The sequence below is a fragment of the Myotis brandtii genome, unplaced genomic scaffold (genome assembly GCF_000412655.1).
Source record: "Myotis brandtii unplaced genomic scaffold, ASM41265v1 scaffold236, whole genome shotgun sequence".
In the NCBI taxonomy this organism is placed as follows: Eukaryota; Metazoa; Chordata; class Mammalia; order Chiroptera; family Vespertilionidae; genus Myotis; species Myotis brandtii.
The window spans coordinates 1,349,327-1,361,824 of NW_005358901.1; the positions used below are offsets into that span (position 1 = coordinate 1,349,327).

The window sequence follows — 12,498 nt, forward strand, 5'->3', positions numbered from 1 at the left end:
CGCCCTCGGGCGGCGGAAGGCTCCAGCTTACGATCGCAGGAGGACGCGCCCCCGGCGGAAGGAGCTTTGTCCCGAGTGTAGGGGGCAGGCACAGCCCGCGGCCTGGAAGAGTGGCTGTTGTGTCGAGTATCATGATCTGGTGCGCGCGGGGCCCCCACACACGCTGGCGGTGTCCCCCGCCCGCTGGGGCACCTGGTGGGATCCCCAATCCTCCCTAGGCCTCGGTTTCTGCAGTTAAATGCGCCCCGCGAAGGTTGCATGCACCTTTGAGGTCCCCCCCGCCCCGTCTGTCTCAGCAGGGATCCATGTGGGATCTCCTGCGGTGGGGACATGGCTGGACGAGTGGGCTGGGGTCTTCCGGCCTCGAGGTCCCCCATCCGCTCAGCCGCTCCCGTGTCTGTGTCTTGCAGTGCGCCTCCCGTGACGACTGGCGCTGTGCTCAGTCAATGCACGAGTTCTCAGCCAAGGACATCGACGGGCGCATGGTTAACCTGGACAAGTACCGGTGGGTACCTACCTGCCTGGTGGGGGAGGCAGAGGGAAGGTCGGCAACTCTGACCACCCCATCCCACCTCCAGGGGCTTCGTGTGCATCGTCACCAACGTGGCCTCGCAATGAGGCAAAACAGACGTAAACTACACTCAGCTTGTCGACCTGCACGCCCGATATGCTGAGTGCGGTTTACGGATCCTGGCTTTCCCTTGCAACCAGTTCGGGAGGCAGGTGCGTGGCCCCAGTGTCCCTGTTGTGCGGGCGTGGGGAGAAGGTCTGCCCGTGGAAGGGAGGACTAAAATGGGGTACACACTCCCCGCCCACACACACTGACCCCAGTACCTTTCTTTGCTTGCCACAGGAGCCAGGGACTAATGCCGAGATCAAAGAGTTTGCTGCCGGCTATTGGGTACCTACCTGCCTGGTGGGGGAGGCAGAGGGAAGGTCGGCAACTCTGACCACCCCATCCCACCTCCAGGGGCTTCGTGTGCATCGTCACCAACGTGGCCTCGCAATGAGGCAAAACAGACGTAAACTACACTCAGCTTGTCGACCTGCACGCCCGATATGCTGAGTGCGGTTTACGGATCCTGGCTTTCCCTTGCAACCAGTTCGGGAGGCAGGTGCGTGGCCCCAGTGTCCCTGTTGTGCGGGCGTGGGGAGAAGGTCTGCCCGTGGAAGGGAGGACTAAAATGGGGTACACGCTCCCCCCACACACACACTGACCCCAGTACCTTTCTTTGCTTGCCACAGGAGCCAGGGACTAATGCCGAGATCAAAGAGTTCGCTGCCGGCTATAATGTCAAATTCGATATGTATAGCAAGATCTGTGTGAACGGAGATGATGCCCACCCTCTGTGGAAGTGGATGAAAGCCCAGCCCAAGGGGAGGGGCATCCTGGGAAAGTAAGTGGGGGGAGGAGAGGGCAGGGTAGGATGGTTCCCCAGGGGCTGAGGGGAGCGCTGTAGTTGCCATGGGGTTTCCTCATGAATTCTTCCTTTTTTTTTTAGTGCCATCAAATGGAACTTCACCAAGGTACAGGATGGTTCCCCAGGGGCTGAGGGGGGCGCTGTAGTTTCCATGGGGTTTCCTCATGAATTCTTCCTTTTTTTTAGTGCCATCAAATGGAACTTCACCAAGGTAAGGAAGGGTTTTGGGGGATAGAATAGGCCAGGACTGTGTCCAAGGCCAGCTCAGTGCCCCCATCCCAAGAGGCCCTAGGCCTGGCCCTAATGGGGCAGCAGGTGGGGGCTGCTTGCTTGCCCCCAGCCCTCTTGCAGGGGCCCCCCAGCGGACTCTTCTGCTAACACCCCATGTCTCGGCAGTTCCTCATTGACAAGAATGGTTGTGTGGTGAAGCGGTATGGTCCCATGGAAGAGCCCCAGGTAGGTGCCTCTCCAGGGAGCCTGCTGGGGTGGTGCCTTGGGAAGAGATGTTCTGACCCTGCCTCTCCCACAGGTCATAGAGAAGGACCTGCCCTGCTACCTTTAGCTCCACAAGTGTGCACCCCCACATCTGAGCCCACCGCCTGCGCCCCTCGGAGCCTTCCACCCGGCACTCATGACAGTCTGTCTAAAAACCAGCCTGCTGGTGGGGCAGACCCGAGAACCCGGCGTGCACCTCTGCCGGAGGAAGGCCCCTCGGCCCGGCCTGGCTCGCAGCTCTGCACCCCACCCTGGCTGCCTTGTGGGAATAAAACATACAAATTGGCTTGCTGGGTGCTTCTGCCTCCCTGGGAGGTCATGGGGGTGGAGTTCCCTTGAGGTTCAGATGCCTGCAATTCACCCTGCAGCCCTGCTTCTAATCTTGACAGCCCCACCCCTTAGGCACTGGCACAGCTGATGATAATTCTTAACTGGTGCTATTCCTGGCCCTGAGCCATGATCTGAGGCCTCTGTTCGGGACCTGCCCAGGGCAGTGGACTTCCCAAGTGGGCCAAGGTGGGAGGGTGAGGGAGGCAGGCACTTTTGGAGCCCAGCATCTGAGAGCTGCTCCTGGCTCAGAGCTATGCTGGGCAGGGCCTGCTCAATTGACTGGCCTCATTGTATGGACCCTGAACCAGGGCACCCAAGCCTGCGCATGGTCCTCATTTGGTGTAATCGGGGAGGAGGAGTCCACAGTCTTCCCTAAGAGGACGGGGAATAATTTGAGGCCAGCTGTTGGGGAGTGGTATTGCTGGAAAGTGGGCCCCCATCTTTCCCCCAGTAGCCTCAGGGAAAGCCTGAAGTAGGGGGTGGGTACCTGGAGGAGGAGGTGGGTTCTGCCAGCTTCTTGGCTGGGGGCAGTCCCCTGCCCCTGGACCAGAGGCTTGATGTGCTCCCGACAGCTCTAAGGAGGGGCCTGGTGTCCATTCCTGCCTTCAAAACCAGACCCAGCTCCTGAGCTCTCCTGTCTCTGGGCTGCCCCGCCTGCTTGGAAGGAAACCCTGGGAGAAAACTGAGGCCAAAGCCCTGCACACTGCGGGGAGGGGGCCTCACCACCATGAGGGTCCCAGATGGGCTTCATATCTCTAGTGGGCAGGAGGCAGGGTCTGTTCCAAGACATCACGAGCCTGGCTCAGCCGGTCCAGAGGCAGCTGACTTATGCTGGTGCCAGGACCACAGTGGGCAATGCCCCCAGTGGGTGGATGTATTTCTCCTGCCTGGCTCTCAGCCACAAGGCCAGTGAGTGGGAAGAGCCCTTGTGACTGAAAGCAATGGCCTAGGGAGGGGTGTCTGGGCAAAGAGTGGGCCAGTTTCACACACATTCCCCTATGCCCTGCAGATGGTAGCCATCCCTGACCTCATTGCCCAAAGTGGGAGCAGGCACCCCCCCACCCCCACCTTCCCTCCTTACCGCCCTTGCGGGCCAGAGGAGCAGACAGCCTAGGAAGTAGTGAAAAGGCACATATATTTTAAAAAAGATATTTTTACATATATACACTGAATTATAAATACACATAGAAATCAGGGGTCGCCCACCCCTCCCTCCAGCTCCACAGGCAGATTCTGAGGTCTGGAAGAGGCAGCTGGGCAATAATTTAGGGAGCAGAGAGCAGGTAGAGGGGGAATTGCATATATTAATGGGGGGTCTGCCTCACACAACCTCCCAGAGACAAGGCCCTGAGAACTGGGGGTTTCCTGAGTTTCCAGCTCTAGGGGCCACCCAGTTTTGTGTATTTCAGGGGTTCTGGCATTTCTAGGCCTGAAAAGGTGGGCTGGAGGGCAGGATAGGAGAGGCACAAAGAGGGCAGCTCCACCCCCAGGCCCTGCCTGAGCCCTGAGTGTGACATACACACCTGCTGCCGCCCTGGGCAGAGTGGCAGCATCTCGATCTGCCCAGGCACCGACCAGGAAGGCACTACAGTGGAGGCCTTGGTTAGCTGGATGAGGGGCACCCTAGCCCCCCTTCCTTTCAGTAGTTGGCAGGGGGACCAAGCCCTGCTCACCACCCACTTTGGTACAAGACCTTATCTGTGTAGACCTGGTGTATTACAGATAAGTTTCATCCAGAAAGAACACCTGGCTGGGGGCACAGCCCAGGCCTAGGAATTGGGAAAGGGAGGGCTGAACTGGATGACGCTCTGCCGCTCGGGGCCCCCCCCACCCCCTGGCACCCCTGCACCGCCACCCAGGGGGCCAGGGGGCTCTGGGGGCGGCACAGCATTGAGGGAACGCAGCATGTCCTCTAGCACCTCCTTGAAGTTGATGTCGCAGCCCTGGTGCACGAGGGTAGCAGGGTCAGCTGAGGCATCGGGGGTACCCAGTAGCAGAGTGGGCGCAGGGTCCTGGGGCAGTGGAAAGGTGAAGGGTGAGGGCGGTGGGAAGACCTGGGCTGGTGGGCTGTATGTGAGGTCCAGGACCTCTCCAGGACCACAGGGCAGTGCAAGTGGGCACAGGGCAGGTGATGGCACAGGGAAGCCCTGGCCATGCGCTCTCTTGCGCTTCACGTCTGCGTCCATGTGTTGTAGCTCCTGTAGCACACGGGACACGCAGCCCTCAGGGATCTTGATGCCTGCAGGGTGTATGGGGTGGCAGGTCAGGGCCTCGGGTGCAGAGCCCACCAATCCCCATAACCCCCTTTCCACTGGCACACCCACCCACTCACCAACTTGCTTCTTCTTGTCCTTGGTCTTGAGGCGAACAATCTGCAGGTAGCTGCTGCTGGTGACATCAGCCATGACAGCAGCGATGCGGCCCCAGACGCGCAACAGTGCCCCGCACAGCATGTAGTGGTGCCGCAGCCTCAGGCCCTGTACACAGTCCTTGCCTTCCTGCACCAGCCGGCATTGCCGGTTCCTGCGTGGCAGGCAGGCAGGGCGGCTCAGACACTCAGTGCCCACACCTACCCATGATGACCTGCAGGCTACTCCCCCATTCTAGCTCAGCTCATCTCTGTGCCACCTCTTGGGGGTCCTGGGATGCCCCAGATGCCCAAAGGGCCCCGTACCCTGTGTGGTGTGTGGGACCATCCCTAGTAGAGCTGCCCAGAGAAATGGAGCAGGACTGTCTAATGCAGTGTGCCCCCCACCCACTCAGTCCAACCCGGGCCCTCACCACGAAGTGTGGCTGCAGTGCTTTAGCGACAAGGTGTAGTTACTCTCCCAGAGCTCCCTGGCCTCCTCCGCCGTCACCTAGGGGAACATAGTCATGTGAGACCCTGAATGAGAGACCCGTCCACACTTCTAGTGCACAATTGGGGAAACTGAAGCCTGCAGTGCCCCAGGCCGGCTCATCTCAAATTTGGCAGCCCTCTCCTGGTGGCCAGCTGGGCTGGGCAGAAAGGGCAGGCCTGGGGCTGCAGAAGCCCCAGCAGGGAAGGGTCACAGCGGGATACATAATAGGGATACATAAGCCCAGGGACATGAGCATCCTGGGGGCCTCCCTGCCTGCCTCCTCCCTGCCCCCATCCCTACCCGGTAGAACTTCCGGCATAGGCTGTCGAAGGTCTCCAGCTGACTCTGCCGGCCGATGTTGGGCTTGTACACGGTGAAGAGATTGCTGTGGTTCTGCTCAGCCAGGAGGCAGCTCGGTTTGTTGCCACGAGCCTGGGCAGGGGGTCTTGTGAGGTTGGGGCAAACAGGGACACAACCCAGGTGGGGGTTCCCATGGTGGGTGTGCTGGAGGGGATGAGGCTGGAAGCTGGACCCCCCCTCTGCTGTACCCCGCTTCCAGCACTGTCCCCATTTCCCCAAGCCTGGGGTCCTGCCCCCAGGTCTGCCCACCTTGTAGGAGAGATAGAAGCCATCATGGGGGCCTGTCAGCTCCAGTGATCTGGTGTATGCCTCCTCCCACTTCAGGCCACGGTCCACAGTGATCTGCCATGGCACGTGGGTGTTAAGGATGGGGGTGGGGGCGTGAGGCCAGGGTCAGGGGAGGCCGGTGTCTGCTCACCTTGTAGAAGATCACCTGCCCGTCCTGCGGGTGGCCGGGGGCCAGGAACACCTGCTGGCTCTCCTCGTAGATCTCCTCGATGCCCGGAGCCAGGTCTGGGGAGAGGACACCAGGTGAGACGGGTGCCACCTGGAGGGCAGGTGCCTGGTGCTGCTCAGCTGGCTCTAGTTCTGGGCTTTGGGGGGGCATCAACCCCAAGTTCTCAGGTGCCCCGCAGAGGGAGAGGTTCCCCAGCAGAGTAAGCCTGGCCCAACAGACAATGAACCCCTCAGGACCCTCTCCACACAGCTGTCCTGGGGGCAGTTAAGTAAAGTAGGGGTCTATGCTCTCTGTAAAATTTATGAATAAAAGCTTTATTGGTACAAGGCTCCCTTGGCCCTTGGTGTTCTTGGTGAGGGCCTGGTGTGTGGGTGCTGGCTGTCGGTTCCTTTAGGCCCTTCCCGCTCCCTTGGTGGCACTCACCCAGGATGCCCATGTCGTATTTTCCCTCCTTCTTGTCGACCTCAATGAGGTGGTCGAAGGTGTCAGAGAAGTACTGGAACAGTGCGTTCTGCTTGTGCACCTCCAGTCCCAGGATGCGGTTGAGGAACTTGGTGATGGAGCAGTCTGCGGGGGCAGGAGGGCCTCAGGCTGCGTCAACTCCACCCACTCCCTACCCAGCCCACTGGAAGGTGAGGGGGACTCACCCTTCTCCACATCTAGGCAGCCGGTCCTGGACTCCCGCCCACCGATGCCAACCGACAGCAGGCCCTGCTTCATGTCTGCAGAAAGGGAGGGCTGTCACACGTGCCTCTTGCCCCAAGCCCGCCCCAGGTCCCTCTGCCACTAGTGTCCCTTTGGTATGTGTCAGAGGGTTATTTGGACACAAATTCAGTCTACCAATCCCAGTGCCCCGCACTGGTCCTCAGTGACACCCCCCATGTGCCACATCCCCAGCTCACCCCGGAAGAAGGCAGCGTCCCCTCCTGGGTAGCCCTTGGGCAGGGGCACCTTGTTCTCCATCTGGCTCAGGATGGTGTTGAGGACGCAGCTGAGAGCCCGGGCACCATACTGAGCAGAGAGGCCAGATCAGAGGTTGGGCTTGGGTATCCAGAAACCCCTCCTCTCCAAGCACCCAACCTCCCTGGTACCTTGTTCTCAAAGTTGTACTTGCTCAGGTCTCGGGACTCAGTGGCGCGGCGATCCCCGTGTGTCAGAGCCCCCTGCCAGGGATGGGGAGCTGTCACACCCTTCCCCACTCCCCTCCTCATGGAGCTCCCCCAACAGCCCCCCTGACCGGCTCTCATCCCGGTCCAGCTCAACCACTCACCAGGCTCTCTAGTCGCTTGGCGACAATGGAGGCGAACCTGCGCTCCCCAGCCAGCTCTGAGATGAGGAAGATGTATTCTGGTGCAGAGACCTGGTTGGATCGATGGGTTCGGCCTGGAGACAGAGGGGGCTCTCAGGGGCTGCCCCAGCGGGGCAGGGACAGGGAAGAGCCGGGTATCCTGGGGAGGGGCAGGGCTCACCAAACTGCTGGATGGCACGGTCTGCACTCCAGGGAAGCTCAAGTGTCATGTGGACCCGGCGCCGCTGGTTCTGGACCCGACGGTCAGCTTGGAGGGAGACTCCAGAACTAGAGGCCTCTGAGATGATGGCCACGAGCTGGGGGAATGCATACGGGTCTGGTTGGCGGTCTTCTCTTACTCTCCCACGTACCTATGCCCTGGGTCACCCTCATGTATTTAGGGTGACCCACACAGCAACTTGAGGTACCTTCTAACTGGGGGTGGGGGGTGGCCACGTGGGCTTAGAATGGAGTGTGGACCATCCCTGGGTCACTTCTGGAGCAAGTGGCTGCCCCACCGATGCCCACTTTCCCTGTTTCCTCAGGCGGCTTCCACCCGGACCAAAGGCAGGACAGCCAGGGAGATCTGTGTCCCCCTCCCCACCCCCCGACTCAGGCACACATGCACACTCGCATGCACACAGCCATAACAGGGATGGGGTGGTTAGTGGTCCAGAGGTAGCCCCTTAGGTCTCAAGACCCCTGCGCCTCCCCTGTCCGGGGCCTCTCTTAAGCTTTTCCTCCCTGCCCATGTGCACTGGCACACAGGGGTACCCTGCCCCTGTGCCCCCTCACCTTTTCCCCTTTCATGAAGCGCTCCTTTTCCCTGAGGTTCACATGGTCGATGGAGAGGCCCTGCTCTGCCCGAGACTCGAAGGCAACAGTCCCGTCAGACCTGGACACCACACGGCCCTTCCTACCGGTCATCTGTGGCAGGGCAGGGACAAGGGCAAGGAACAGGCTGTGTGTGAGGGGAGGGGTCAGAACAAGGTCTCTGCCCTGAGACCAACAACCTGGGGCTACAAAGGATATGAGGTGGCACCAGAGGCACAGCCCAGGAAAGAGCAGAGTTAGTGTGGGTGGGAAGGGAGGACATGCAGGGAAAACTGGGGGTGGGGGTCCAGCCTGGGGTCCGAGGGCTGCACCCAGAACCGACAGGCCCAGGGGCACACAAGGTGTCATGGGAGATAGGCACTTTCTGCCCCCCCACCCCATGCTGGACCCTGCAGTTGTCCCCCATCTAACAGTGTTGGCAGGGACCTGGAGTGGCCACCAGGGGGCACAAAAGCCTCAGTTTGGGTGGGGGGCCCCAGAGCTCACCTCGGCCACATGCTCAGGGCCCCCTAGTTGGTCGATGAGCTCATCCAGGGTGTTGACTGGCAGTTCCCGGCCCAGCACCCGCACCTTGGCTAGCAAGTCCTGCTTCAGCCGCTCCACCTGCTCTAGGATGCCGGGGCCATGGGGGTCCCGCTGTGGGGGGCACAGAGGGCCTGTGGGGCCACAGAGTCAGGAGGGACCAGCTAAGTGACCTGCCCACAACCCCACTCACAGGACTCAGCCTACTCAAGAGTGGTCCCCACCAGCCTTGGGGACAGCCAGGTGCAGGGTAGGTGAGGGGCCCCGACATTCTCCCTAACCCGACTGTATGAACCCAGCTTTGTTGCTGACCAGCTGTGGGGTGCTGACTTCCCCTCTCTGAACCTATTCCCCATAACTAAAGAAGGGAAATGTGGGTCACAGGCCTCACCGCGGTCGTCGGCAGGAAGCCCAATGGCATCCACGATGACCACGTCATCGTCCACCAGGGATTCGGGGGAGGAGTGGAAGTCACTGTCCAGGCCAGCATCCGACTCGGTACTGCTGTCATCGCTGATTCGGATCACACCTGCTGCCTCATATGCTGGCCTGCACGCCTTGGCCCCACGGCCCCTCGGCCGCCCTGAAGGGGAGGAGCCAGGGGTCACCTTGGCCCAGCCCTGCTTCTCCATCCTGTGGGGGTCTGGCCCGGGGTCCAGCACATGGCAACTCATGAGCAGGCAGTGTGGCCAGAGGTTGCCCCCACCAGTTCGTCTTGGGAACCTGCGGTCGGGGCACCCTTCTTACTGCCCCCTGGATGCCCTCCTTGCAGGATGCCTGGGATTTTACTCCTCCCTAGCCCACCTTTGCAGGTGGATGCTGGGGAAGGGCACTTTGTGCAGCAGAGGGAGCAGCAAGAGTGACCAGCTGACCTGGGATGATGCTCAGAAAGGAGGGGCTGGAGAGAGGCAGCAGGAAAGATGGGAGGGAGGCCCAGGAGGGCCACAAGCCAAAGCTGCAGGCAGGTGGGTGCTTACGTTTTCTCTTACTGCCGGCCCCTCTGTCTCGCTTTCTTTTGGTTGAAGGAAAGTGCTTCTGAATTAGTGACAGGAAGACGCCCCTGAAAGTGAGAAGCAGAGTTTATTCTCACTATGAAGATGAGCATGCTGTCCTGTCCGCCGAGTGCGATTAGGTCCAGAGGACAGTGGGGCAGAGTCTCAAGGGGCAGTTTTGCTGCGATGGACTGGGTGTAGGGCTGGGGGTCTGGGTGGAGCTGACTACCTCTGAGGGACAAGGGGGTGGACACATCTGGTAACTCCCAACATCAGGGTAGGTGGGCTGGGTATGTGGGGCTGGGGGCTCGTGGAGAAAGGAGGCAATGCTGGGCCATGGGGATAAGCCAGAATGAGGGGGGGCGGGGGCAGCACATTGAAACCCATGCTTACTATGGGCTGGGAAGAGAGGCTTGGGGTTTTGGGGACTCTGAAGGCCAGTCCCTAAATTTTGAGGAGTCCTTCTTAAAACAGCACTATCCCCATGTGGGAGACAGGCTCCTAGAAGCTTCATTCTGAAATCTTGGGACCCTCCACCCTCTGATCCCCAAGTCACCACAGTTAACCCTTGTGGCTTTAAAGCTAAGCTGCGCCTGAGGTGTAAGGACAGGGATCAGCAAGTGAAGTCATGGGGCAGGGCCAGGCCACAGGTCACTGCTGGGGAGGCCCAGCGAGCCACAGAGTGAGGGATTCCCTGGTGTGGCCACCCTGCCCACCCCCGCTTGCATCACTCACTCGGCGGCTGAGACGAAGCAGTCAAGCTGCCCATCTCTTTCATCCAGCACCTCCCGCGTCCGTGCCTCGCCTGTGGACTGCAGCCCAATGACCACGCACTGTGGGGGATGAGGTGGGGGTGAGCCCACTTGGAACCCCCACCCATAGCTCTGGAGCATGGCCCCAGGGGGCCAGAGGGAAGCCCCTGAAGTCAGAAACCCAGCCTGCCTCAGTTTCTCCTTCCTTCCTTCCTCCCTTTGGGTCCCATTGGCTGCCAGGGCCTCACACACCCAGACCCATGAAGGAACTCTGCACTGCGGCTAACATCTGACCTTAGCTCTCCAGACTCTCTCATTACTGTGTGTCTTGTTTCTTCTGGGGACTTGCCAGTTCTGGACATGGAGAGCCCAGGGCAAGACCACTCCTGCCCCCTGCTGCAGGGAGCTGGGGTCAGGTGGGACCAGAACCTTTCCTGCAGGGCCTCACACACCCAGACCCATGAAGGAACTCTGCACTGCGGCTAACATCTGACCTTAGCTCTCCAGACTCTCTCATTACTGTGTGTCTTGTTTCTTCTGGGGACTTGCCAGTTCTGGACATGGAGAGCCCAGGGCAAGACCACTCCTGCCCCCTGCTGCAGGGAGCTGGGGTCAGGTGGGACCAGAACCTTTCGGACCTCAGCTCACCCTTGTCCTCCTGGACTCAGTCCAGCTACATTAGGGCTTGTCTGCAATTGTGAGATGGATATTGGTGCCTGTTCCACCAACTCACTCCCTCAGGCACCAGTGTAGGCATCTGGGGTGCAGCCATGAGGCCCAGCTACCACTGCCGCCAACTCACCTTGTCCCGGGCCAGTTCCTCCCGGGCCAGCTCCACCAGCCGGCGCACCTTGGCTGCAATGCACAGATACTTGAAGAAGCGCTGGTGGGCCGACCAGAACTGTCCCCACAGGGACTTGCGGGACTCCAGGCCAATCCAGTCAGCTGCCTGCTGGAACACGCTCAGGGCCTCGGCCCACTGCAACGACACACCACACGTGGCCCAACTCACTACTGTCCGACTGTCCCCTAGGCCCCACCCTGCTGGAATGTGGGGCCAGGGTCGGGGAGGCTTGTATGCAGAGCAACACAAAGGCTCTGCCGATACCTGAACAGTCAGAAATGTTAAAAAACCAAAACATGTGGTTCCGCCTGTGGGCCATGATTTCACAAAGGGAAAGGGCATCTGCAGCGACTCTTGCGGCAGTGATCAGTGATCCTGCTCCCAGGAGACACTGGGCCATGTCTGCGACATCTGTAGTTGTCATGACTGGGAGCTGGGGCTTCTCCTGGCATCAAGTGGGTGGGAGCCAGGAATGCTGCTCAGCACCCAGGACGGACACCCACATAGGAGGACCTGGTTCTGATGTCAGCAGTGCTGAGGGGGAGACCCTGTCTTGGTTGGAGGTAAGGATACAGCACAGGCAGAGCCAATGCTCAGGGCTTGTCTCATGTAGGTGTGTTCTGACAGTGAGGACACAGGAACCCTCCACACATGGAGAAGATGGTGAAGATGAGGGCCAGGCCACAGTGTACAGAGATGTGGACACTGGAAACAGCTTAGAAAGTACTCATGACATCATGGGGAGGTTGGTGAGGCCCAGCTGTGTGTCCACATCACCACAGTCACATAAGAATCCCCGCCTTGAACAGAACTGAGTCGCTAGGCTCCAGCCACAGACCTTGACAGGAGGGCTGGCTGCTTCCTCCTTTCTGTAACCTGACAAATCACTGTAGTGTTTTTAAAGACAGATGCTGAAGGTGACAGGGATGTAATTCCAAGAGGAAATGAATGTGTGTCCATGCAGTTAGAGACCCCTGGGCACCCTGCTCACCAAGAGGGCTGCACGGTTATAGACCCGCTCGAAGGTCGGGTCCAGCGGGATCTCCTCAATTCGAAAAGTAACACCACTGAAGCTGAGCTGGCGAGCAATGTACATGCCACTGACCTTCATGTCCATGGCCACGATCTCCATGGCACCCACGCCCCTGTGGATGGAGACAAGGTTGCCTGAGCATTGGCAGGGACCTGCCTGACCACATGCTGAGTCCCATCAAGTGGTGGAGCTGCTCTGTGGAAGGGCTGACACCTGGAGCTGAGCCCTGGAGGGCAAGGAAGGGACAGGTGCACAGAGGGAATGCAGACAGCAGGTGCAAAGGCCCTTTGCTCCCATCTGCCTGACCCTCCTGGGCTGAGGAGGGGCTGG

At 59.9% G+C, this 12,498-nt stretch overlaps 2 protein-coding genes across 3 annotated transcripts in view; one reads left to right on the plus strand and one right to left on the minus strand.

Moving 5' to 3' along the window:
* Positions 1 to 4: 4 nt before the first annotated feature.
* On the plus strand, positions 5 to 2,202 carry GPX4 (glutathione peroxidase 4; the record flags this gene model as incomplete). Its single annotated transcript, XM_005866740.2, has 7 exons — positions 5 to 139; positions 411 to 505; positions 579 to 723; positions 1,246 to 1,397; positions 1,503 to 1,527; positions 1,818 to 1,877; positions 1,951 to 2,202. Coding segments are annotated over 7 exons (645 nt in total), but the record flags the coding sequence as incomplete, so codon positions are not given.
* A 1,162-nt stretch (positions 2,203 to 3,364) lies between these two features.
* Positions 3,365 to 12,498, minus strand: part of SBNO2 (strawberry notch homolog 2 (Drosophila)) — a 41,562-nt gene continuing 32,428 nt past the window's right edge. For both annotated transcript variants that reach the window (XM_005866681.2, XM_005866679.2), the window contains 19 exons: positions 12,127 to 12,280; positions 11,094 to 11,270; positions 10,275 to 10,372; positions 9,525 to 9,607; positions 8,939 to 9,130; positions 8,512 to 8,681; positions 7,987 to 8,118; positions 7,373 to 7,508; positions 7,174 to 7,286; positions 6,995 to 7,066; positions 6,806 to 6,914; positions 6,551 to 6,625; positions 6,327 to 6,470; positions 5,865 to 5,959; positions 5,696 to 5,788; positions 5,387 to 5,518; positions 5,028 to 5,104; positions 4,579 to 4,769; positions 3,365 to 4,485 (listed from right to left, as the gene is read on the minus strand). In XM_005866681.2, the coding sequence (XP_005866743.1) occupies positions 4,016 to 4,485; positions 4,579 to 4,769; positions 5,028 to 5,104; positions 5,387 to 5,518; positions 5,696 to 5,788; positions 5,865 to 5,959; positions 6,327 to 6,470; positions 6,551 to 6,625; positions 6,806 to 6,914; positions 6,995 to 7,066; positions 7,174 to 7,286; positions 7,373 to 7,508; positions 7,987 to 8,118; positions 8,512 to 8,681; positions 8,939 to 9,130; positions 9,525 to 9,607; positions 10,275 to 10,372; positions 11,094 to 11,270; positions 12,127 to 12,280 (2,713 nt within the window). In that variant the 3' untranslated portion in view covers positions 3,365 to 4,015. The remainder of the gene's footprint in view (positions 4,486 to 4,578; positions 4,770 to 5,027; positions 5,105 to 5,386; positions 5,519 to 5,695; positions 5,789 to 5,864; positions 5,960 to 6,326; positions 6,471 to 6,550; positions 6,626 to 6,805; positions 6,915 to 6,994; positions 7,067 to 7,173; positions 7,287 to 7,372; positions 7,509 to 7,986; positions 8,119 to 8,511; positions 8,682 to 8,938; positions 9,131 to 9,524; positions 9,608 to 10,274; positions 10,373 to 11,093; positions 11,271 to 12,126; positions 12,281 to 12,498) is intronic.